At 34.3% G+C, this 26,046-nt stretch overlaps 1 protein-coding gene across 1 annotated transcript in view; it reads left to right on the top strand.

The window, feature by feature from the left end:
* Positions 1 to 26,046, top strand: part of LOC149789661 (uncharacterized) — an 83,464-nt gene that overhangs the window by 18,890 nt on the left and 38,528 nt on the right. The window contains exons 3-5 of the mRNA XM_089971676.1: positions 3,521 to 4,306; positions 7,082 to 7,159; positions 16,068 to 16,156. Of these exons, the coding sequence (XP_089827802.1) occupies positions 3,521 to 4,306; positions 7,082 to 7,159; positions 16,068 to 16,156 (953 nt within the window). The remainder of the gene's footprint in view (positions 1 to 3,520; positions 4,307 to 7,081; positions 7,160 to 16,067; positions 16,157 to 26,046) is intronic.

Genomic DNA, 26,046 nt, shown 5'->3' with positions numbered 1-26,046 from the left:
ATGACTCGGCCAGGGTTCGAACCTGCGACCTCACGCATCTGAGGCGGACACTCTAACCAATACGCCACCAGAGCGGTAGATGATTTTAAAGATATGATTCAGTAACAGCGGTTGTAGTGTACGCTCAAACACCGCAACAATAGGCATGACGTCGTAGTATGAATCGTATTCATCATTACCTGTAGTGTCTGAGTTGTGGGACGCGGTGGTAAGCATGAAGCAGTGATAAGCATGACGCGGTAATAGGACGTCGTAAACTCAATCGAATCAGTTTTTATCATTACCAATAGTTTCTGAGTTATGGGATTGGACATTACACATTCATTTCAAATGACGACAACAATGACAAAGCGTGTTCGCTTCGCTGTAAATTTCCTTCGCTGTTTTAAGTGTCTGGAAGAGGCTTTTGCCTATTTGGACATTATATTTTAATTTGCAATTGAATTTGTTTAAGTCGAAGTTTTGTAATATGTACTCTGCAATATATTGCAAAAATTTACATGTATAACAAAATAAATTATAATTTGCTGTAACAATAGTTTGCTCAGTTATAAAGCTTAACCTAGAATGAACAATGTCAGTATAAAATTTGTTAATCACAATGTTTGTAGTTGTATGGAATTATTGTAAAAATTTGGACTTTAATGAAATGAGTATGCTATCTTCTCAATTGGATAATTATGTTCAAATAAAATATTGTGTAATATCCAAGTGGAATTTATAAATGGCATGTATGATACCTATATATATATATATATATATATATATATGTGTGTGTGTGTGTGTGTGTGTGTGTGTGTGTGTGTGTGTGCTAATCACATATATGAATGTTTACGGTTTCTCTAAAAGAGGTTGTGTAAAAATATATACAATGTAACATTGCTGCAGAACATTCCACTGGGAAACGGTATTTTGTAATGTCAGGGAGCATCTAAAAAATTATCTCTCTCTCTCTCTCCCGCCCCCCCCCCACCCAAAATTACAGACACTTCTTTTAGCTTGTCAGAAATTTGCCGTGAAGTTACGTAAAAAGATAAGGGAAACTCTAAGAAAAGTATATAAATTTTGTTAGTAAAACACACGTCATCAGATACGAAAGTGTATTTGTCATGGAAGACCAGTGATTTATTTTCGTGAATATACGGAACTCGTCATAATAATTTATCCATGAGAATATATATATATATATATATATATATATATATATATATATATATATATATATATATACGGCCATGATACACGCGTTTAAAGTTAAAAATGCCTTTACTTTCCTCCCCAAAATAGCCACTTTCTTCGCAGACAGTTGTCTTCGTGAAAAATCACAACGGAAATTACTTGCACGACATCTGACATGATTGATTCTTTACTATTCTTGAACATGATGAAATGGTGCAAGACCCATTAGGGAAATACAACTTCGATAATTATATATATGGAGTTCGAATCTTCAGGCTTGGTAAATATTTCTCTTGAAAAAGATGATAAATTAACATCAGAACTACTATACAAAAAAGTGATAACCCCAGACACATTTACACTGCCCATGTTTAAATATCTTTAAAAAAAGTATTACTTAGCTGCAAATGTTTGATAGGAGTTTGCACATAACAACATTAACAACCATGATTACCGTTTGGTTAAAATCTGACGATGTATTCTTGTTTTATATTAAAAGTAGCCTAATGTAACAATAAATGCAATCTTTTAAACATAAACCTGTGTATAATCTGTTTTCCGTTATGTTTGTCTGACTTTTTTTTTATTTTTCCCAGGGAATTATTTAGTAGGCGGAGTTTGTGTGACAGTTGAAGACAGGCGCTCTGTCAAAACTCGATACTCAGACTCTGTCAGAATAAATCGCTACCGCTATTTTGACCCCTGTGTCATGTAAACTTTAGTACATCGGGCTTCGCGGATTTGTAAATAAGTACGTTTCTCCATGTTGCACGTTTCCGCCAGCGTTCTTGTCAATGCAGACGTCATAATGCAAGGCAGGCATCCCAATGTAAGAAAATGCAGCAGACAAGTAAACGAATGAAGACGTTTATTAACATGGACTTTCATTGAACTTTCATTGAAATACTTAGGGTAGTATATACATATAGGGTAACGACTGAATGTTGAGTATGACAGTGAAATGTTCGATGAATGATTTATTATTATTATTATTATTATTATTATGTTATTATTATGTTATTATTATTATTATTATCTAGTGAGTTTCGTTCACCTGCCCTTCTCCGCGATTCCCCGTTTGCATGGCCAACGCCAATAATATGGTTAAACAACTTTTCAAAGAATGAAAAAATTGACATTCATCAGGTTAAATTCTTTATATTTTCTATATTTTTTCGGCTTTAATGGAATTTGAAACAGAATTGAAATTTTAAGTGTTAACTATTATAGTCACAGGGGCTCGTTACAAAGAAGATCAAGGGATCGGGGTTCTAACCTGTGTTATATTATTACAGGTTAGAACCCCCATCCCTTGATTTTCTTTGTAACGAGCCCCTGTGATTATAGTTGTAAACTAACGAAGTGTTTCTGAATTTGTTATGGTTTTGTTAACAAATGGAAGTTAAGTTGGCTGTGTTTAATTTAGTGTGATATCATGCTTTTTTTATAGTTCTACTCGTTAAAATTGACAGCCGTTATTCTGTTTGCAAAACTGGCCTATCCGTTTATTTCCTTGTTTTGACTAAAATCCCGTTTTTTATTTTAAAAAATGTACCCCCCCCCATTTTGGTTTATACCCATGTTTTGTGTCCAGTTATTACGTGGTAGTGGGATGAAGACCTTCACTCTATAGCTTTCAAGGAATGACACAGAGTTATTTAATGTAAGGATGGACTCCGTGTCCGAATTTGTCTTGTCCATTTTTGGAGGAGTATACGAGTAATACACACGTACGAATGCACGTACGTAACATGATTAAAAGTGAGAGACGATAGCAGTTTCCACACAGAACCTGTTAACACGCTATTGTTGGTATCTTCAGTTTACTAAAATACTGTACAGAACTATAATAGTGTGATTACTGGGTCTGTGTGATGTCTGCTGTAAATCTCTCTTGTAATAATAATAAAATGATGACGCCATTACGAAGGTTGTAATGGTCAGTTATTTAGTATTTAAATTATACATGTATAGTATTTTTGTGTAGATGTGTATCAACGTTTATATTATGCATCATTTTAATGTTTATATCACGTAAATATACAAGTTATTTTAGTATTTTAATATAAATATACATATGCAAATTTAGTAATATATACGACGACAACCACCATGACCATTGCATTTTTGTGAGAGCTCAATTTAGAACAATAGAATAAGTATAATAAATTTAACAGGAGTTACATTTTAAAGTCATAAATATAATTATTTAAATTATTATTAATGTATTAATACCTACACACTGCAAATATACAAGTTATTTCATATTTTAACATAATTATATATGTTTAATATTTGTGTGTAGATGTGTATTCATGTTTATATCACTTTATTTCCACAGCCGACAAGTCCCCCTGGTACATCTCTATTGTCGTCTGCCAAGACAAGATAGTCGTCCTAGACATCAATACGTGGAAAGTCCAGATACATCGACTCCATGATGGAAAATTCCTGGCATCGTCAGACAGACTGGAGTCAGGACCACGTGACATGTGTCTGATAGACGCCATGACAATTTGTGTCCTTCAAAGAGACGGTCAGATAAAAATGATGGTCATTAATACTAGAGACATGTCACGTGATATTAAAACGAACAGGACTTTACGTATAAAGGGAGTAATGGATGGATATGATGGTGTTGTCAGATTGAATGACAGTCTTGTTGTCACTGGTTTTAGACAGGGCACGATGTACTGGTGTGTTGTGTCTCTTGATGACGGACATGTTGACACAATTCACCAGATTTGTGAAGGGGACAAATGGAGTATGAGTAGAGTGACAACAAAAGACAACATGATTTATGTCTTGTGTGATGCTGGTTATGAATCCCCTAATACTGGTGTATATGGATTCGACATTTTGAATCCCAGTCAATGTAAATATACATACAAACATCAACGTCTACAATGTCCGACATCAATCGTTATAAAAGAAGACGGGAATATTTTCGTATGTAACTATGGAGTCCTTGATGATTCCTGTATTCATAAACTTACAGCTTCATGTCAACTTGTCGACATTTTCACACAGGAAATTCCATTCTATACCATATTCTGGGACAATGGACGTCTGTATGCCACACGCTGGGGGAGTAGTGACATTACTATATTCCGTCCCGTGTATCAAAGTAATTCATATTTCTTATATTTTATTGACATTAAAAACTTTTAATGACGTTATAAATAAAATTACAAACTTCATTTATTGAAAATTCTCAAAGATTTCATTTTAAATTTAAATGTCAACATGACAGTTTCGCCGCGCATAGTTGTCATGTTGATATGAAGTTACACATTTATAAATAGTATTTGTTGTTATACAATTTACATTAAGTTCACTTTGATATTGTTAAGTGATTTACATGTATTTATACTATTTATTTATAATATATTTATTTATATGTAAATAAAAATAACACATTTTATAGACATAATTTATCAACGATTGAAAAGGACGACGACATTTTATACCGAGTGTATCCACCAGGTGTCGCTTTCATTCCAAGCGCGTGCCATTCAGTCTGGTTAAATATAGATTACAAAGATGGCCGTTTGATGTATTCAATTGTTCTATGTAAGGTTTTATGATTTTTTTTTTTTTTTTAAATTATTACGTGTTAGTTTTATTGCATTTATAACGCTCCAAATTGGAATAAAGCAAAAATTCGGAAATTGCACGTTCATGTCTAGTAATATAAATAGACAGAGCGGCTGGTTTGTGTAATTATACGAATTTTCGCACACGTCGGAAATTACAGATAAGTAAGTGATTTTGTATCACTTCCATTAGTGCCTTTTCAGTGACGCATGTTAATAGATACATTTTTAAATTATTTTCTGCAGGGAAAAATACGTGAATAATAAAACAAATAAGTTTCTGACAAGTGATTTTGACAATATCACATTATATACTATAAGGTGGGAAACCTAAAGAAGTGTCAGGTTTTTGCAGCTACTGGCGAAGTTAGCAAAATTAAAGGACAATTTCATCAGTTTCGAGTGAACTCTTAGACAGATGGTGAAGTTTATATTTATAAAATGTTTTCTAAGTACAATGTACATGTAGTAAATTGTATAAACTGTATTAATGATTTCATTTGATTTTTCTGTCTTTCCTAGTTATTACAGCATTGATGAAATACTAAAACTTTATATTGGTTCAATCTGGAAATATTTTTAAAACTTAAATTCATTTTGATTTACACAAATAAATAATAAACTTGTTTAGATACTGCTCATGATTTTATCTAATAAATGAATAATTTGTTTGAAATGATGATACTAAATGAATTATTCCGCTGCTTAAAGAATAGATGTAACAACTGCATAGTCCCTATGATATTGTAAATCATATTAATACACAATCTGCTCTCTTAGAGAAATTATAACAAACTTAAAAGTTCATTTACAACAGACTGAACCATTTTACAGAATTTAACATTGTAAGAGATATTTAGTATAACACATGACAACTTCAACCTGTAAACGAAAATGACATACAACAGTTACAACTAAATAGAGCTCATAAAATTTGTCCCTTTAGATGACGTACAACAGTTACAACTAAATAGAGCTCATAAAATGTGTCCCTTTAGATGACGTACAACAGTTACAACTAAATTGAGCTCATAAAATTTGTCCCTTTAGATGACGTACAACAGTTACAACTAAATAGAACTCATAAAATTTGTCCCTTTTAGATGACGTATAACAGTTACGTACAACAGTTACAACTAAATAGAGCTCATAAAATTTGTCCCTTTAGATGACGTACGACAGTTACAACTAAATAGAACTCATAAAATTTGTCCCTTTAGACTTTTAATATGTTCAGAATTTTCATCTTGTGCTACATCTCCAGTCAAGACCTTTCCTACCTTTAAGCCAATCTTTTAGGTTTCATGGTCTTTCACACTGCTATTTTTGTATCAAGATTGTGAGGTAAATGTACTTTACACACTCAATGTATCAGGAAAATCATTACCTATATGAGGATTGTCAGGTAAATGGACTTACATACTTCAGTGTATGAGGGAAATCATTACCTATATCAAGATTGTCAGGTAAATGTACCTTACACACTCCAATGTATTAGGAAAATCATTACCTATATCAAGATTGTCAGGTAAGTGTACTTCACTCACTCCAATCTATTAGGGAAATCATTACCTAAAATAATACAGACATTAAGGATTTGCGTCAAATTAGGTAAAATAATACAGATGTTAAGGATTTGCATCAAAGTAGGTAAAATAATACAGATGTTAAGGATCTGCATCAAATTAGGTAAAATAATACAGATGTTAAGGATTTGCATCAAAGTAGGTAAAATAATACAGACGTTAAGGATCTGCATCAAATTAGGTAAAATAATACAGATGTTAAGGATTTGCATCAAAGTAGGTAAAATAATACAGACGTTAAGGATCTGCATCAAATTAGGTAAAATAATACAGATGTTAAGGATTTGCATCAAATTAGGTAAAATAATACAGACGTTAAGGATCTGCATCAAATTAGGTAAAATAATACAGACGTTCACTCAAGAAAATGGGGAATTTTACAGCTGACTAAAACACCTGTACGTAGCTGCATGTCTCCATGGCACAGTCTGTCCCATCTTTGAGAGACTTATCTATTTATATTTTCCATACAAAATATGTGTTTGTATATAGATGTTGAAAATTAACTTGTTATATGAGTTATTCTTATTTTCTTTTAATCGGTTAAGGATATTTGAAAATTGTTTATATATTTTGTCATGGCCAGAAATTGTTTCGGTATCTATCTCTGGCAGCAATCAACTGCATATACTAAATCTAGTTAAGTTTTGTATTTAAGAGACAGTCCAATCTAGTTGTGTTTAAGAAACAGTCCAACCTAATTGTGTTTAATTTTTTCAGAAGGGTTGATACGTAGGTTGATGCATTCTTTGGGTTTTGGTCGCTCCCAAAAGAAACTTGCCAAACAGCACAGTCAAGGTAAGGGTTGCATGAGATAGTAGTTTTGTTTTAAAAGCTTTTTTTAACCATAGATCACATTGCTAAAGGCCAGTCAAGCTTATGTTCTGACCATGCGTCCTTTGTGTATTGTACTCTGCCTATCATCCATTCATCAATATTTGTTATGTCAAAACTACATGTATAAGAATGCCCATATATGTTGTACTGTCCATTTGAATTTAAGTGGGAGTGTTGTCCATATTATGTTGTGATGTCCACTTGAATTTCAGTGAAATGTTTGTGAATATTACTGTTAGATTGGATATAAGTGGGGTGGGGGTTGGGTATAATATTGCTGAGCTATTTTTGTCAGTGTGGTTCTTGTGAAAAATCCTTGGAGGATTTATCAAAATGCCAATTGATAACATTACTAAAGCACATGTATGCTGATCTATGTTTTCATATTAGGATATTAGCTGTGTTAATCATAAATGGAAATTTAGGGAATCAAGATTTGCTTTTGATTGATAGAACTTTATGAAGAAATAAAGATAAATAGTTTGATTACTTTATATTATTATGTATAATGTATTTATTTATATTTTTAATTGTTAAAATAATAAAGATAATCATGTAAATTTCAAAGTTTTTAATTGTTTAATTGCTGCGTCAGTATCCAGTTTTTAAATACAAAATGTGTTTCTACAAACCACCTGGGGCCATGAGTGGCCAAGTGATCTAAAGCACTTGTCATTACAAACCACTGTCTGCAATGGTTCAAGTCTCGCATTCAACCAGTGTGGGTATGCGAGAAAGCTTGTCAGTAGTTTCTTGTGAGTCAGTGGTTGTTTCTGGGGTTTTCTCAGGTTTTTCCACTACCATTGATACTGGCCACCATGTATTTATCTTGTGCTGAACAATGGCATTAAACCCTAAAACACTAACAACCCTCAGGTCTCACTGGACAGTTTATCTGGTGAATTTTCATCCGACGATGACCAATTACAGAAAAATGAGAATAATTTTACACTGAAGATGCAAATAAAAACAAACTAATGATTTTTGTAGAAAGCATACATGTGAGATTTTGACTGCAGTAATCCGTTAATTCCTGATGCAACTGGTGGTTTTTATACTGAACCAACACTGCCAACAACCCCTAAATTTTACATTCATTTTTGACAAGAAATAGCTATTTTGAATATTTTTCTGTGACAAGGCAGCTAAAAGAATCAGTATGTGCCTTATGCATGAATAAAGTTCACTAGTACTATAACAAATTAGCATACTTTTCATCACCCCTCAACCATCTAGATTTTTAGATATTTACCTCTGTAGCAGACACACATAAATACGTAAGCCAAGTCGACAGCTCATTTGCAGCCCAAGTTACGCATTTGATCTCCAATGCAAATCTAGCTGTGACAGGCAGTCACCAACAAGCCAACCTATTTCCAAGCCTAACTCAAAGTAAATCTGAACCACATTATAGATTTAGCTTATGTGTGAATTTATAAACGCTAGGCTTGTGATAATTAGGTTCATGCCTTCTACCTTAAAAATTAGGGGGGGTGTCAAAATACGAAACTATCCAGTGAGACCTCAAAAACAAATGCTAGAGTGAAATTTGAGTAATGTCCCTTGGTACCATTATTTAAAAAGAATTAAATATTATTCAAACTTATATAATAAACATAAAGGATGAAAAAGTGATAAAATCATTATCATAATACTTTTCATAACTTGGTTATAAATAGTTATGTTTAATGAAATTATATTATAACAGTTATTTATTGTATAACTACTTATTTATTTCTATTAATGTCAGTATTATGCAAATAATTTTTTAATATAATTTGTGTTACAGAGGCAAGGCATGTTATTCTTATTATAAACAAGAACACATGAATACATGTATAAAAACAGCCTAAAAGTCTTACACTTCTGAAACTCATTTTTGTTACATAGGCAAAGCAACTACATTTTTGGAATGTTTGTGCAACAATCTGATGAATATTTGAAGAAAAAATACTACAAATAATATATAATCAAAATAATCCAAAGAAGAAAAGTGAACGAGATCACAAGCTGAAAGAAGAAAATCAAAATGGCTGCTGCATACAAAAAATCAGAGTTAGAAAAATATTTCAAGACAAGCAAAATAGAGACAGAGGAAGGATCCTTTCTTGAATGTGCCTACAAGGAAGATACACAAGAAATGGAAAGAAGACTGGGAATGGTCTCAGTGATGACATCGCTACAAATAATGAATAAAGATTTTGTAAGCCTAACTCAATCCCTCAAGAGGAAGTGCTTTCAAGGCTAGATACTAAGACCTAAAGGGAACCAGCCATTCAGAGAATTAATCATTGTAAGAGAGACAGTAAACATCAAGAAACTGTCACCAGCATTAAGAAAAATAAAAAAAAAACAGACCAACAAGCTACATTTATCAGATAAACCTCTAGAAATACCTCTGCAAGCAATAGTGGAGAGATTTGATAGAAAATTTAACATAAAGGTGACCAAAGCCAGAATGGGCACCCACCCATTAGGCCCAGTTCTAAATGGGATAAGAATACTGGAGATTGAGAAGACAGAGCTAGAGAAAATAAAGGCAACCATCTTTTTGTATCGATTTTTAACAAAATAATGGTACAAAGGCTGTATCCACCACAGAAGTGCAACAGATGTGGGAACCCATATGAAATTTTCCACATGGATTGGATAAGGAATCCACACGTACTTTTACAGAGATATCCATTTGGACATTTTTATTCTGTTGCTGAAGTACTCTTATGGATTTCAGTGTATCCATATGGAAATGTTATGGATTCCTTACATACTCCGTATGGAAAATCTCATGGAATATGCAAATTAGTTCATGAGATATGTAGGTTGTCCATAAGGAATAAAATTAAAATTCCATATGGAATTTGTGAATAATCCATATGGAATTTGTGAATAACTCATCCTGTACAAAATTTTCATGTGCTTGTAAATGACTTATACCGACAATGTATGCACCATCAACTAGTTTTTCTGTAGTTTTGTAATGATTACTTAAGTTTTTGAAAGAATAGATCTATATCTGTTTCAATGACAGTCTGCTGCCAAAAGAAAAAAAATAATTTTGTCAGTTATTTAGACACTACATAAAAATTAAAATACATACAGTTGTGTATAGATCCATCCCATTCTGCCAGCATTCAATAAAGAATTGATCTTTGTGAATTTTGATTTTTTTTTGTAGAAAGAATTCAGGTAATAAAAGGCATGCAAGATTTAATGCGAGTTTTCCGTGACAGAGACTTGATTCAGTACCGAGGCCTAATGGCAGTTGGAATTACATCACAATTAATACTTCCAGTTCAGTACCCACGAATGTAGTTCTAGTCTATTTTTAGAACATTTTTTCCTCTCTCATTTTGGTGGTGATAGAAGAGTTTTATTTATGCATTTTTGGTAGGGATTTAAAGGTAACTGTTTATTCTTGATAATATGAGCTCAGGGTGTTGTTGTCTGTATGTATTTTGGCGACAGTGCACAGTGAGTAATAAGGCCTTGGTGATGATCCGGAAGTGAAATTCGTGTTCTGGTTACATGCTGTTATGTTGACAGTCAATAATCTAAAAAAAGAGCAGGTCAACCTTTGACAAGAACTTCACCGTGAAGTCATCTTTGAAGGTATTTTAGATTAACATATGATTTGCATTGATTGTCACACAGTGGAAAGGTCAGTACTGAGAAACAAATGTAGAGAACATATAGTAAAATTAATTGTGTACTATGTCCAGTTACTTCCCTTATTTTAGTCAGGAGACTGGTTTACGAATTTGCAGATATGTGCACAAAATATTTGAGGCACAAGAAACACAAAATGACCATGGTAGTCTTGTGTTTAAATTAGGTGGAATTTTCAAGATTGAACCGTCTTAAATGTAGCTCATTAATTTGGGAAATTTCATTGTAAGCAGAACCAAGATATATGCAGCAACCGATTCTAGAACCAAAAATAATTTTTGAAATCATGGAGTTATCATGTTGGTGAGTAAACTTAAAGAGTGTGTTGTATTTTGCATTTACGATCTCGTGCTAATTGAGCTACGTGACGGTGGGGCGAAAGTGCAGTTTCACGTTTACAATTTAAATGCGTTCAATAATGACTTTATAATGTATCTTTAACAATCTTTGAGATGACAACTATAAAGATCATTATCATTTACTGATGTGGTTGCCAAACTGCAGTACCGTAATCAGTGCAGTGCTGTCACTTATCGACAATAGGGTCACGAGATTATAAAATTACACATGCTTGTTAATCATATTTACATTATTCTTGTGATCATTTTATTCCTCTCACATATCAGATTGAACCATTATTGAACTAAAAATGAAATATCTTTTGCCAAGGAGGTAAATAGTCAGTATTTTTCCTGGTTACATAGTACAATGTGGCTGTAATCAAATCATTTTCAATGGATGATACCTGAATCATACCAGAAGCAGAGGAGGATGCATAATTTTTTGCTGAAAGGATTTTGTTTAGAAGAGGTGATTCAGTGTAATTCAAATGGCTAACATTCTTGTTCTTCAGCTAATAGTGTATGATTTTGACAGATGAGAGAGAGAGAGAGAGAGATGATTTTGACAGATGAGAGAGAGAGAGATCCTAACCATTTGACACTATCCTTCCCCCAAATGGATTTCTATATGGAAGTGAATTATTAGTAAAGACATTTAAAAGGCCATACAGAACAAAAATATAGAGAGTTTCTCCACACATCCCATTCACATGTTCTTATTTTTCTCTGATTAAATATTATTAAATGATTTGATGATGACTGTATTCTTTCTTTCATTGTGACAGAAAGATCTCTTGCCAATTAATGTACACCATATATTAACATTTTCATTTTAATTTGGGATATTACTGATACTTTTCGGACATCAAGAGTTAGAAAATGGATGTATGTGACCATGTATAGAATAATTAAATTGATGCCATATTAGTTCTGATGCATCTAGGTAGGCCAGCTTTGTTTGCCAGCTTGCGTAAGGTTGTAATTAGTAAGATTGTGCAAGCTTGTAATTAGTAAGATAGTGCAAGCTTGTAATTATTAAAATTGTGCAAGCTTGTAATAATTAAGATTGTGTAAGCTTGTAATTAGTAAGATTATGCAAGCTTGTAATTAGTAAGATTATGCAAACTTAAAATGAACAAATTAAGCTTCTGCAAGCTTGCTGCAGTTTCAAGTCTGAGTTTGCAGTAAAGTTGTATTGCATGCTTGCCACTATCTTAAAAATAAGCTTGCCATTTTGGTTTGGCTAACCTGACATTTTAGCAAGTTATTTTGTTGATACAAATCTAGACTGTTGTAAGCAACTGAAGCACATTTGCTCTTGTAGTAAACTCCACAATTTACTTTTTGCAGAGAGTTATATGCTATCTATTACTCAACCATTGTAAATTATTTTACAGTGCATGGTTGGGACAAACTTTTTGGAAAGAAATGCTGCACAATATTTCTGTATATACTTTCCTAAAGAGAGTGACTTGATTTTTGTCTGCCAATATGATACAACTAAAGAGTGTGACTTGATTTTTGTCTGCCAATATGATAGACTTATTGGTATTTAAAACATGTATTCATTTTGCTTTATTAAAAGCTAAGCGTGTGTTTTATGGTAAATATATCATTGTTTGTACACGTAGTTAGCAGATCTCACAATGTATACTATAAATTGGGTTTTGTTTGCATCATATTCATTTTTTTAACCACTTCTGCATCAAAAATAAACACCATGCTAATTATATGCAATTTACAACACGCTTGCTTTTTACTTTCTTATGCACCCTTTGGCTTTTAATCACCCTCTGTTTCATGCTAACCTGCTTTGTAACATAACTGCATGGTGAGTGGTATCTGTTCCATATAAGCCATTAGCCTGGAAACCTAGTACAGGGCCTGGGGGTTCGGGTTAGAGGAAGACATGATTAGTTTGGCTTGTGGGTTTTAACGCTGTTTTTCAGTAATGATAGCATATACTTGCTGGCCAGTATATTTGGTGGAGGAATAATGGTATGTTGCCAACAAGCTTTTTCACACACCTAAATTGGCCGAGCTGAGACCAGTTCATGCAGAGTCATCTATAAAGGTGAGAGCATTAGACCACTCGGCCACCAGTGTGGTTCCAGGAGTGGGTTAAATGTGGAACAGATTACATAGATATACAGCGAATGAAATTGAGAATACAAAAACTACAGGTATCTTTTTTTATTGTCAGTCACTGCATCTTATGTTTATCATGTTTGTCATGTTCCCACACAGTAAAATGCACTGACACTAATATCCAATAAATATCCATTAGCCCAGACTTGATGTTATACTTTTACATCAGGTACACATGCAGGTGACATATATCCCATGAATAAAGCAACCAGTCATAGATACATGTAGCAGACTTGGGTTCAGATATAATGTAATTTGTATAATTAAGTAATTAATTACAATTATACTGTATTTGCATCTGTAATTGAATATCAGCATTATTGTGATGTCCTTCAGTAGCATGTGTATAGCTTTCATGTACAGCATCATGCCCAGTCAGATTAACTTATAGGAGAGGGGGTGTTTATATGCCTAACCCATTGCTCAGTGTTTGTGTCATGCAGACAGAGTATATATATATATATATATATATATATATATATATATATATATATATATATATATATATCATCCTAGTGTCATGCATGTAGGTGAGGGAGTGTTTATATGCCTACCTGTTGCCCAGTCCTGTGCTGGCATAGCATATTTATATTCATAGCACTCTAGATTCGTATATAGGATGGAGTGTATATATGCTTACCTGTTGTCCAGTCTTAGTGTCATATGCAGGCATAGGGTATTGATATACCTAGTACGTTTCATATTTTAGTATCATGTGTATATACAGGATATGTATAATGCCAAACCTGTTGTCCAATCATTATGGTACATGTAGAGAGTGGGGTGTTTATGTGCCTACCCAGTTGCCCAATCCTAATATCATGTGCATTCAAGAGGTATTCATATGCATAGCATATCGCTTGATTCTAGTGTCATGTGCATATATATATATATATATATATATATATATATATATATATATATATATATATATATATATACTGGTATATATACATGTTCCTGATCTTAGTGTCCTTGGTATGGAGGGGATAATTATATATCTGCATGTTGCCCAATTTCAGACTTAGTCAAAATAAACATATAAATGATGACAGCGAGAACTGAAAATCACTTTCAAGTTTCGACTGATATAAAAGAAATGTAGAATTTGTTTTAAAGAACCTCCCAAACTTGATTAAGCCACGTAAAGCGATTTGTTGATGTACAGATGGACATAATTATTAGAATGCTCCAATCACATGACTGACTTTGCAATTAACAAAATTATTCTGGAAATTCTATACAATATATATATAGGTTACTGCATTTTTATGGGAAAATATGAACAAGGTTTTCATATATAAATACTGCACAACCTTGGGAATGCATTATATCCATCCGACAAAACAAATTTATATTTTCCCATACAAACATGGTAATAATTATGTACAATATACACAGCATATACAACATGATGTGAAGAATCTGGCTTGACATTAAATAATTAAGGAATTTAAAATTTCAAATTATCAGGCTTGGAACACATGCACAGGGATCTGTGAAAACATAATATCATCCTGCATTGAAAAATTCAACTATGAAAATGATGTAAAATTACAGAAAAGCAGGCGGTACATTTTGTATTAGAACTGTTCAATTTTCTAAAGATTTCATCCATTTAAGACGTTGATTAGGAAAAGACGAAATGATAGGAGCCTGCCTTATGTCACTGGGAATGTCGTTCCATACTGGTGGACCAGTATATTGAAAACTTTTTTTAAACAATTCCTTCTTTGGCCTTGGTATAATGTAATTCTTACTTCTTACGGACCTTAAATTTGGAGTACCATCAGCATCACTTTGGTGAAAGATATTGCTTAGGTAGACAGGAATTACTTTTTCTAGATACTTTATACATATATTTGGCCTTTCTAAGAAATATTTTTTCATGTATTGTTAAAGTTCCCTTTATATTATTCACTGCATCCTGAATATTGTCTATAAGTTGATCTAGAATTAAATGGCAAGCCCTCTTTTTGGAGTCATAAGAGTGTTGTTATGTTTGAATTAGAGGTATTACCCCAAATTACATTACAGTAGTCCAGATATGGCTGAATATAACTGTTATAAAAGATGGCCATATACTGAAGAGGAATGTATGTTTTTTTATTTTCCACAGTAGCCAAAGATAAGAATTAACCTTTTTTGAACAAGTGAATAGACCAAGTAAGATTGTTATCTACGAATACACCAAGAATTATATCTTGAGAGGTCATATTAAGGCTCACACTGTCAAATAGGACATGGAGTTTGTCCCTCTCTAGCCTTGCTCATTTTTGTTGTGTTGTAACTAGTAAAGCTTTCGGTTTTTTTTTCTGTATTTATTATCATATTGTTTTCCTTGCACCATACTTGAAGTCTGTTGAGAGCATTTTGTAAGTTATTTTGAAATATCATTTTGGTTTTACCCATCCCAGACAGTGTAGTATCATTTGCATAGAAGTCAGTCGAAGAAATTGAAATTCCAATCCTAAGAGGTAAATCATTGATAAATAGAATGAATAACAGAGGTCCAAGGATAGAGCCCTGTGGTACTCCACAATTATTACGTGTATGAGGAAACTTTGATTTGATATTCCGTTAGAAAGGAACATATTTGAAATATTCATATGTCACAAACTAATTTGACTGCAGACTTGTTTATTCATATTTTAATATCTTCATTTAAATTGTCCCTATCAGTAAAGCTGACAGCTTGTTCTGCTTTTGTGTAGGAGAGCACAGAGTTCCTAAAGTTCTGGTGAGTGATGAAAGAAAACAGCCTGTTACTGAGAAAACCTCAGCTGTCAAAGAACAGGGAGATGTAAGTACTCCTTATCATGGACCATGTACAGATTTTCACCCACTCAATATTTGTAATGTTGTCATAGTAACAATTTTAAGCATTAAGATATCAAACATGATTCGTGGATATATCATAGTGTTGCAGATTCTCATGATGGAAGAAAATGAAACATTTATGTTGGGTTATTGTTTTTCCTGAACAAACATTTTTGACAACAGACAAAAATCATGAACCAAATATTGCTTCTATTTTCATTCAAATGAATATTTGTGGTTTGCTTTATATAAACAGTGTTTGATACATTACAAGTTTTGTATTTTTTTCTTTCCCATATGTTAGATTTAATTGCCAAGTGATATCTTCCAAGTTTTCTGCCAGAGCACATGGCTTGATAAGCTCATGGCTTGTAAAGACAGAACTCTGTTTTCAGTTTCACAATACTTTTGATTGAGTGACAAATTCAAAACATGAACTTGATTAGTGCCAAGTAGAGTTCCACAGCTTCCTGAGAATGTTTGACTTTAATCCTTTGACTTGTAAAGACAGAACCCTCTTTTTATCTCATGTGACAACATTTGGATTGAGTTTTATCCTTGCTCTGTTGACACTCCTAAGCTCCATCCCAGCATATATAGTTGGTTAGAACTTTGAAGTGACACCCTGTTAATCTCTGAAGGTGTGTTTTGGTATGGGTTTCCCCTGTCACCCTTAGAGGTCTATAGGTGTTATTGTTTAAAAACAGTAATGTGATATAAAATTTTGCAGGGTTGATTTCTTTTTTATCCATCAGATTATTAGTTTTTTATTTATCCCAAGAAGAAGTAGACATTGGTATAATTTCTTCCCTTTGTCTGTGCTGACAGTGGGCCTGATTTCTACCATTGTTGCTTCAGATTTAGGGTTGTTGTATTACTCCAAAGGCTAGTTACAGCCCTGGAATAGTTTTCCTTCCCTCTCCCTATAATAATTTAAAAGTGACTTTGCTAGAGTCGTTTTGTCAGAGTATGTGTTTTTCTTTCTTCTTTTGTTTGTGTAATGTATGCGTGCATTATTTTTTGGATAGCATAGCTAGGTCAAATCTAAGAGTTGTTTATATCCTATCTAAAACTTCCCAAGAAGAATAAATGTCTAAAAGCAGTTTTTCTATTTGGTGAGTGTATGTTATGCATATATATAATAAATTATGCCTTAGCATAGAAAAGGGGGATAGGATATTTTTTCTATATTTGTATAGGTATAACTCTGTCTTAATTAAGTTTTACTTGTATATGCCTTAGCATATTATTTTGTCCATTTGGATTTGGAATTTTCCATTACAACCCAAAATTTCAGACATTTTAAGTTTTACTTGGTTGTGCTATAGCACGTAAATATGTTAAATTGGTTGTTCAGTTGTTATAAAATTTTCTATCCTATTGCACCTTGGTGCGTAACCGATAATGAGATGTATCCTTGTTTTTGATTGGTGGGTTTAAATCCAGTCGTATTTTGGACATTCAGTTGTGTTCATTACAAAGAGAATGAATGTTCATGTTATTGGACAGTTTCATTGCCCGATTGAATCGGTATTCAAATCTGTCTTTGTTATGTCGCCAGCCAAGTAATATTTTGGTCACCATGGATGGACGCCTGGGGGCAAGAGTGGTGAACTTTATTTCATGGCCAACAATTTTGGATCCATTGCCGGATATTATTTTTATCAAACTGGGTGAAAATGGTATAGGGGCCCTTGAGCCCAACATAGTGGTGAATCAGTTATTGCAATTGAGTAGACAGTTTTTGGATCGTGTTGTCCAGTTTGTTTTAATTGGAGCATTATTGCCTCGGTTCCATCCATGAGGGATGACCTGTTCTCAGTATGGATGGAGGGTCCACCAAGTGAATTTGGAGTTATGTTGAGTTTTGTCGGCCAGTAGCCGAATTACATTCTGTAGGACGGATGGATTCCATGGTGTTTACATGGACCTAGATGGTGTACATCTGAATGCACAGGAGTGCAGGTGGTTTGACACCAGACTGTTGTCTTCAATTCAAAGACATATTCAATGACTTTAATTTAAAATTTTGAGTTGAAATTTTGAATGTTTATATTATGGTGGAAAGTCTAAGACCAGAATTTTTATTTGAAACTCTCTGCTTGAAATCTCCATCATATTTTTTCAACATTATATTTTTTGTTTTGTATTCTTAATAGCCAAAGATATTTTTTACTTAAAAGTTTAAGGTTAAAATATTATGTGATTTATATAATCAGGTCATGTTTGCTATTCTTTTGAGTTGTTAGTGGAGGTGTCAATGTGGGTCCTTTTAAGGTGTCAGGTTATGACATCCCCACTATTTTACTATGCCACTATCTTCTAATTTTGTACAATTTTGTTTATAATGAGTTGTTGATGTCTATGTATCTAGCATTAAATCACTTGGGGCCCGCAGCTAGAGTCCTGTTTAGGTGTCAAGGTTGACATCTCCAGTGCAGACCCGTCGTGATTTTTCTTTTTTCATACGAATTATAAAATTTAAGTCATTTTGAAGTACGCAAGACTTCATATTTTACAGTTAAAAATTTTGAAATAAATTCTAAAGTTCAGCCGTATTTGTTATTTTCTTTTTGGTTATTAATGGAGAGGTCAGTGTGTGTCCTGTTAAGGTGTCACTTTTCACATTCCCATCACCACACCCCGCCGTTAAAATAGTTTTTTTTTTTTTTTTAAAGAATTGTCAGATTGTTTTATTTTATGGTTGTTGATTTAAATTTTTGTAATACATGTGTAATTCATGTATTAAAGAGAGGCTACAGCGGCGGATTCCCAAAATCTGCAGATGTATTTTTCCTCTTTTTCTTGAAGGAAGAAGTATGTGTTACATGTGATTCGTCTAATGATTGCCACCTAGTTCTACAACTGTATTCTAGCTTGCAACTAGTAAGGGATTGAAATCTTCCATCATGTGGACGTGATGGTAAACATCCTAAAATGAGATTGTAGGTCTTGTGTTTTTAAACTTGCCTTTAGGCTATCCAGACTGTTCTAATGTGTTTTTTTATAATTAAATTTCCTAGTGCATATATGGTGTAAGTCTGGTGTTTTTGAACTAGCCTTTAGGCTATCCAGACTGTTCTAATGTGTTTTTTTAATAGGGTTTTAGTAACCTCTTTTATTCCTTCTCTCATTTATTGCCATAAATATAAAGTTTATTGTTTCCATGTATAATTGTTTGTCATTAATTTGGTTGGTGTATAGTAGCTTAAGTGGATTGAAATTACCTTGTTTTCCAATAATTGTATTTATTAATTTTTGTCTTTGGTTGGTGAGATGTGTACAATTTAGTATTATGTGATTTTTACTGTCAATTGCAGTTTTGCAAAGAAAGCATTTAGATAAGTGGGGTATCGTGTTTCTATTGTAGGCTTCTTCATCTGTCCACCACACATTGTGTAAATAAAGATATATGTTTGCTTGTTTGTTGGGCTCTTTGATCCCCTTGCAATGTTTCCATATACTTGGCCAATCTACATTTGTTACTTTGGTTTCAATATGGTTGGGTTTGTAATTAGTTGTGCCTGTTATTTGTTTTTCTATCATCTTTTTATCAGTAGTTTGCCATAAATCTTTATTTGATTGAAATTTTTTAATTGTCAAGGTTATGTTGTATGTACATTTGCGGGGTTTAACTGATATTTTTAGATTTTTAATTTTTTGGATATCAATTTTATTAGTAAGTGATTTTCCTAACCAGTAAAATATAGTCCTTGCCAAAAGTAGGTAGGTTTAGGGGTTAAAATATTTAGTCGGTACATTATATTAGTTTGTTGTTTTTGTATCAAGTTGGAAAGTCCTTGCCCTCCTAATACTGTTTTTTTTTTGTTTTTGTAGTGTGTCCTTAGATATTCTATAAACCTTATTCCAAATAAATTTCAATATTATTGATTCCAATTTTTCCAGGTATATTTTTTCAAAGTCTATTACATGAAGTTCATACCATATTGAATTGTAAAGGTATGACTTAGCTATTTGAATTTTGTGTGTAAAACTGAGATTTCTGTCTGTCCAGATTTCCTTATGATGTTCTAATTTCTTTTTAATTTGTGCAAAATAAAGTATTTTATTCTCCTTTCCTAAAATTATTCTCAGCACTTTTTTTTTTACTTGGTGTCTTATTTGCTCATCGGTTAGTCCATGTGAATTATTTTTCCAATTGTCAATTAGTAGGATTTATGTTTTATTTGCATTAATTTCTGAGCCAGAGGCTTTTCCAAAATTAGTATATTGGTTGATAAGATGAAAATATGATGATTTGGTAGTTGTAATATGAGAGCAATCATCCGCAGGTTGAAAAGTTTTACATTATGTATTCATGTTAAGTATCTTAATTCCTTTTATTTTGTCATCTTGTTGTATTGCTCTTTGTAATGCTTCAATTCCTAAAACATATAACAACATGGATATGGGGCAGCCTTGCCTGACTGACCTTGATATTTTTAAAGACTTAGTTTTAGCACCATTTGTTTGGACTTGGGAGCTTATGTCTTTATAAAGTGTCAAAATCCAATTAATAAAACCTTTGCCAAAATCAAATTTTTTTACAACGTTTATAATATAATTTATTTCTATCCTATCAAAGGCTTTTCCTGGTAAAATAAAATGAAAGCAGCTCCTATTTTATTTTCCTCCATGTAGTCAAAAATGGTTTTGATTGAAAGTGTGTTATTTAAAATGTCACTATTTTCCCACCACATGTTTGTTGGGGATTAATTATTTCTTCCATTGCCTCTTTTATTCTGTTGCCTAAAATTTTGCTAAGAATTTTATAATCTAAATTAAGTAGGGAGAATTATATCTTCTGGTGATTGCTTTTATTAATGGCTATGAAACAGAATGTGACTGCTTGGATTAATGGCTATGAAACAGAATGTAACTGCTTGTATTAATGGCTATGAAACAGAATGTGACTGCAGATTAATGGCTATGGAACAGAATGTGACTGTTTGGATTAATGGCTATGGAACAGAATGTGACTGCTGGGATTAATGGCTATGAAACAGAATGTGACTGCTTGGATTAATGGCTATGAAACAGAATGTGACTGGAGATTAATGGCATTGGAACAGAATATGACTGTTTGGATTAATGGCTATGGAACAGAATGTGACTGCTGCAATTAATGGCTATGAAACAGAATGTGACTGCTTGGATCAATGGCTATGAAACAGAATGTGACTGCTTGGATTAATGGCCATGAAACAGAATGTGTCTGCTTGGATTAATGTCTATGAAACAGAATGTGACTGCTTGGATTAATGCCTATGGGACAGAATGTGACTGCATGGATTAACGGCTATGAAACAGAATGTGTCTGCTTGGATTAATGGCTATGAAACAGAATGTGACTGCCGTCATTAGTGGCTATGAAACAGAATGTAACTGTTTGGATTAATGTCTATGAAACAGAATGTGACTGCTGGGATTAATGGCTATGGGACAGAATGTGACTGCATGGATTAACGGCTATGAAACAGAATGTGTCTGCTTGGATTAATGGCTATGAAACCGAAAGTGACTGCTTGGATTAATGGCTGTGGAACAGAATGTGAATGCTTGGTTTAATGGCTATGGAACAGAATGTGACTGCTTGGATTAATGGCTGTGAAACAGAATGTGACTGCTTGGATTAATGGCTATGGAACAGAATGTGACTGCCGGCATTAATGGCTATGAAACAGAATGTGACTGATGGGATTAATGGCTATGGAACAGAATGTGACTGCTTGGATTAATGGCTATGAACAGAACGTGACTGTTTGGATTAATGGCTATGGGACAGAATGGGACTGCTGGGATTAAAGGCTATGAAACAGAATGTGACTGCTTGGATTAATGGCTATGGAACAGAATGTGACTGCATGGATTAACGGCTATGAAACAGAATGTGCTTGGATTAATGGCTATGAAACAGAATGTGACTGCTTGGATTAATGGCTATGAAACAGAATGTGACTGCTTGGATTAATGGCTATGGAACAGAATATGACTGCATGGGTTAACGGCTATGAAACAGAATGTGTCTGCTTGGATTAATGGCTATGAAACAGAATGTGACTGCTTGGATTAATAGCTATGAAACAGACTGTGACTGCTTGGATTAATGGCTATGGAACAGAATGTGTACTGCTGGGATTAATGGCTATGAAACAGAATGTGACAGCTTGGATTAATGGCTGTGAAACAGAATGTGACTGCTTGCATTAATGGCTATGGAAAAGAATGTGACTGACGGGATTAATGGCTAAGGAACAGAATGCGTGGGCTTGGATTAATGGTTATAAAACAAGTGACTGGTTGGATTAACGGCTATGAAACAGAATGTGACTTTGGATTAATGGCTATGAAACAGAATGTGACTGCCGGGATTAATAGCTATGAAACAGAATGTGACTGCTTGGATTAATGGCTATGGAACAGAATGTGACTGCCGGGATTAATGGCTATGAAACAGAATGTGACTGCTTGGATTAATGGCTTTGGAACAGAATGTGACTTCTTGGATTAATGGCTATGGAACAGAATGTGACTGCTGGGATTAATGGCTATGAAACAGAATGTGACTGCTTGGATTTATGGCTATGGAACAGAATGTGACTGCTTGGATTAATGGCTATGGAACAAAATGTGTACTGCTGGTATTAATGGCTATGAAACAGAATGTGACTGCTTGGATTAACGGCTATGGAACAGAATGTGGCTGCTTGCATTAATTTCTATGGAACAGAATGTGACTGCCGTGATTAATGGCTTTGGAACAGAATGTGTCTGGTTGGATTAATGGCTATGGAACAGAATGTGTCTGCTTGGATTAATGGCTATAAAACAGAAAGTGACTGCTTGGATTAATGGCTACGAAACAGAATGTGACTGTTTGGATTAATGGCTATTTCACAGAATGTGACTGCTTGGATTAATGGCTTTGAAACAGAATGTGACTGCTTGGATTAATGCCTATGGGACAGAATGTGACTGCATGGATTAACGGCTATGAAACAGAATGTGTCTGCTTGGATTAATGGCTATGAAACAGAATGTGACTGCTGTGATTAGTGGCTATGAAACAGAATGTAACTGTTTGGATTAATGTCTATGAAACAGAATGTGACTGCTGGGATTAATGGTTATGGGACAGAATGTGACTGCATGGATTAACGGCTATGAAACAGAATGTGTCTGCTTGGATTAATGGCTATGAAACAGAAAGTGACTGTTTGGATTAATGGCTATGAAACAGAATGTGTCTGCTTGGATTAATGGCTATGAAACAGAAAGTGACTGCTTGGATCAATGGCTATGAAACAGGATGTGACTGCTTGGATTAATGGTTATGGAACAGAATGTGACCATGGATTAACTGCTATGAAACAGTATGTGTCTGCTTTGATTAGTGGCTATGAAACAGAATGTGACTGCTTGGATTAATCGCTATGGAACAGAATGTGACTGCTTGGATTAATGGCTTTGAAACAGAATGTGACTGCTTGGATTAATGGTTATGAAACAGAATGTGACTGCTTGGATTAATGGCTATGAAAGAGAATGTGACTGCTTGGATTAATGGCTATGAAAGAGAATGTGACTGTTTGGATTAATGGCTATGAAAGAGAATGTGACTGCTGGGATTAATGGCTATGGAACAGAATGTGACTGCTGGGATTAATGTCTATGAAACAGAATGTGACTGCTTGGAATAATGTCTATGAAACAGAATGTGTCTGCTTGGATTAATGGCTATGAAACAGAAAGTGACTGCTTGGATCAATGGCTATGAAACAGGATGTGACTGCTTGGATTAACGGCTATGAAACAGAATGTGTCTGCTTGGATTAATGGCTATGAAACAGAATGTGACTGCTTGGATTAACGGCTATGAAACAGAATGTGTCTGCTTGGATTAATGGCTATGAAACAGAATGTGACTGCTTGGATTAATGGCTATGAAACAGAATGTGACTGCTTGCATTAATGGCTATGAAACAGAATGTGACTGCTTGGATTAATGGCTATGGAACAGAATATGAATGCTGGGCTTAATGGCTGTGGAACAGAATGTGACTGCTTGGATTAATGGCTATGAAACAGAATGTGACTGCTCTTAATAATGGCTATGGAACAGAATGTGACTGTTGGGATTAATGGCTATGAAACAGAATGTGACGGCTGGGATTAATGGCTATGGAACAGAATGTGACTGCATGGATTAATGGCTATGAAACAGAATGTGTCTGCTTGGATTAATGGCTATGAAACAGAATGTGTCTGCTTGGATTAATGGCTATGAAACAGAAAGTGACTGCTTGGATCAATGGCTATGAAACAGGATGTGACTGCTTGGATTAACGGCTATGAAACAGAATGTGTCTGCTTGGATTAATGGCTATGAAACAGAATGTGACTGCTTGGATTAATGGCTATGAAACAGAATGTGACTGCTTGCATTAATGGCTATGAAACAGAATGTGACTGCTTGGATTAATGGCTATGGGACAGAATATGAATGCTGTTCTTAATGGCTGTGGAACAGAATGTGACTGCTTGGATTAATGGCTATGAAACAGAATGTGACTGCTCTTAATAATGGCTATGGAACAGAATGTGACTGTTGGGATTAATGGCTATGAAACAGAATGTGACGGCTGGGATTAATGGCTATGGAACAGAATGTGACTGCATGGATTAACGGCTATGAAACAGAATGTGTCTGCTTGGATTAATGGCTATGAAACAAAATGTGACTGCTTGGATTAATGATCAGAGTTGGCAGGGATAAGGGACCATAAGTGTATGAAAAAATAACTCAGCTTCTTACAGACTTTAATGTTGCGATAGTTAACCTTTAAGATTTAAAACTAATGATACAGTCTGTGGAAGGCAGATGTATTTAAATGAGAGGACAACTGCTTCACACAGTGTGGTCTAAGATGACTGATGGTGGATTTATTTGCAACAAGGTGGAAAAATAAACTGCCCACCTGTGTCTTGCAGTTACCAGACCTGATTGCATGGGCCATCAATACTCTAGCTGTTCCCAGACCTGACTGATTGGGCCATTAATGGTCTAGCTGTTACCAGACCTGACTGCATGGGCCATCAATGCTCTAGCAGTTACCAGACCTGACTGCATGGGCTATCAATGCTCTAGCTGTTACCAGACCTGATTGCATGGGCCATTAATGGTCTAGCTGTTACCAGACCTGACTGCATGGGCCATCAATGCTCTAGCTGTTACCAGACCTGACTGCATGGGCCATCAATGCTCTAGCTGTTACCAGACCTGATTGCATGGGCCATTAATGCTCTAGCTGTTCTCAGACCTGGCTGTATGGGCCATCAATGCTCTAGCTGTTCCCAGACCTGACTGATTGGGCCATCAACTCTAGCACTCAACTGGGTGTTACTTAAGGTGGCAAATAATGGGTAACTGGTGATAGATATACACAAACAAGTCTTAGTGATCTTAATGCTGCCCAAACAGATGAATTACTGATCTCCCATCCATATCGATAACAAGTATGCTTTCATGCATGGCTATTTTCCTGCATGCAGTGAATAGAAAGAAGTTGATGATGCAGTTATGGAGATAATCTTGTAATATAGATGACCATACACTCAAAATGCATTTAAGGAAAGGTGATGAGGTTTCACGGCTAGGTGTCACTAATATGTCGCAGCCCTATTGGCTCATGTTCCACAACTGGCCAGCTTCTTTCTCTTTGATCAGAGGATATCTATCTCTGATTTCTGAAACCTTCAGATTTCATGGATGAGAGGACACTGGTCACAACAAAAACTTTTCTAAACTGCTAATTGTGATCAATCCCAGCCATTGATTTAACAATCAGTACTGTGGGATTATGTGATTATATT

The sequence above is a fragment of the Sinohyriopsis cumingii genome, chromosome 10 (assembly GCF_028554795.1).
Source record: "Sinohyriopsis cumingii isolate HCF-2022 chromosome 10, ASM2855479v2, whole genome shotgun sequence".
In the NCBI taxonomy this organism is placed as follows: Eukaryota; Metazoa; Mollusca; class Bivalvia; order Unionida; family Unionidae; genus Sinohyriopsis; species Sinohyriopsis cumingii.
The sequence above is the reverse complement of the archived record's forward strand: the minus strand, read 5'-3'. Positions and strand labels throughout refer to the sequence as shown.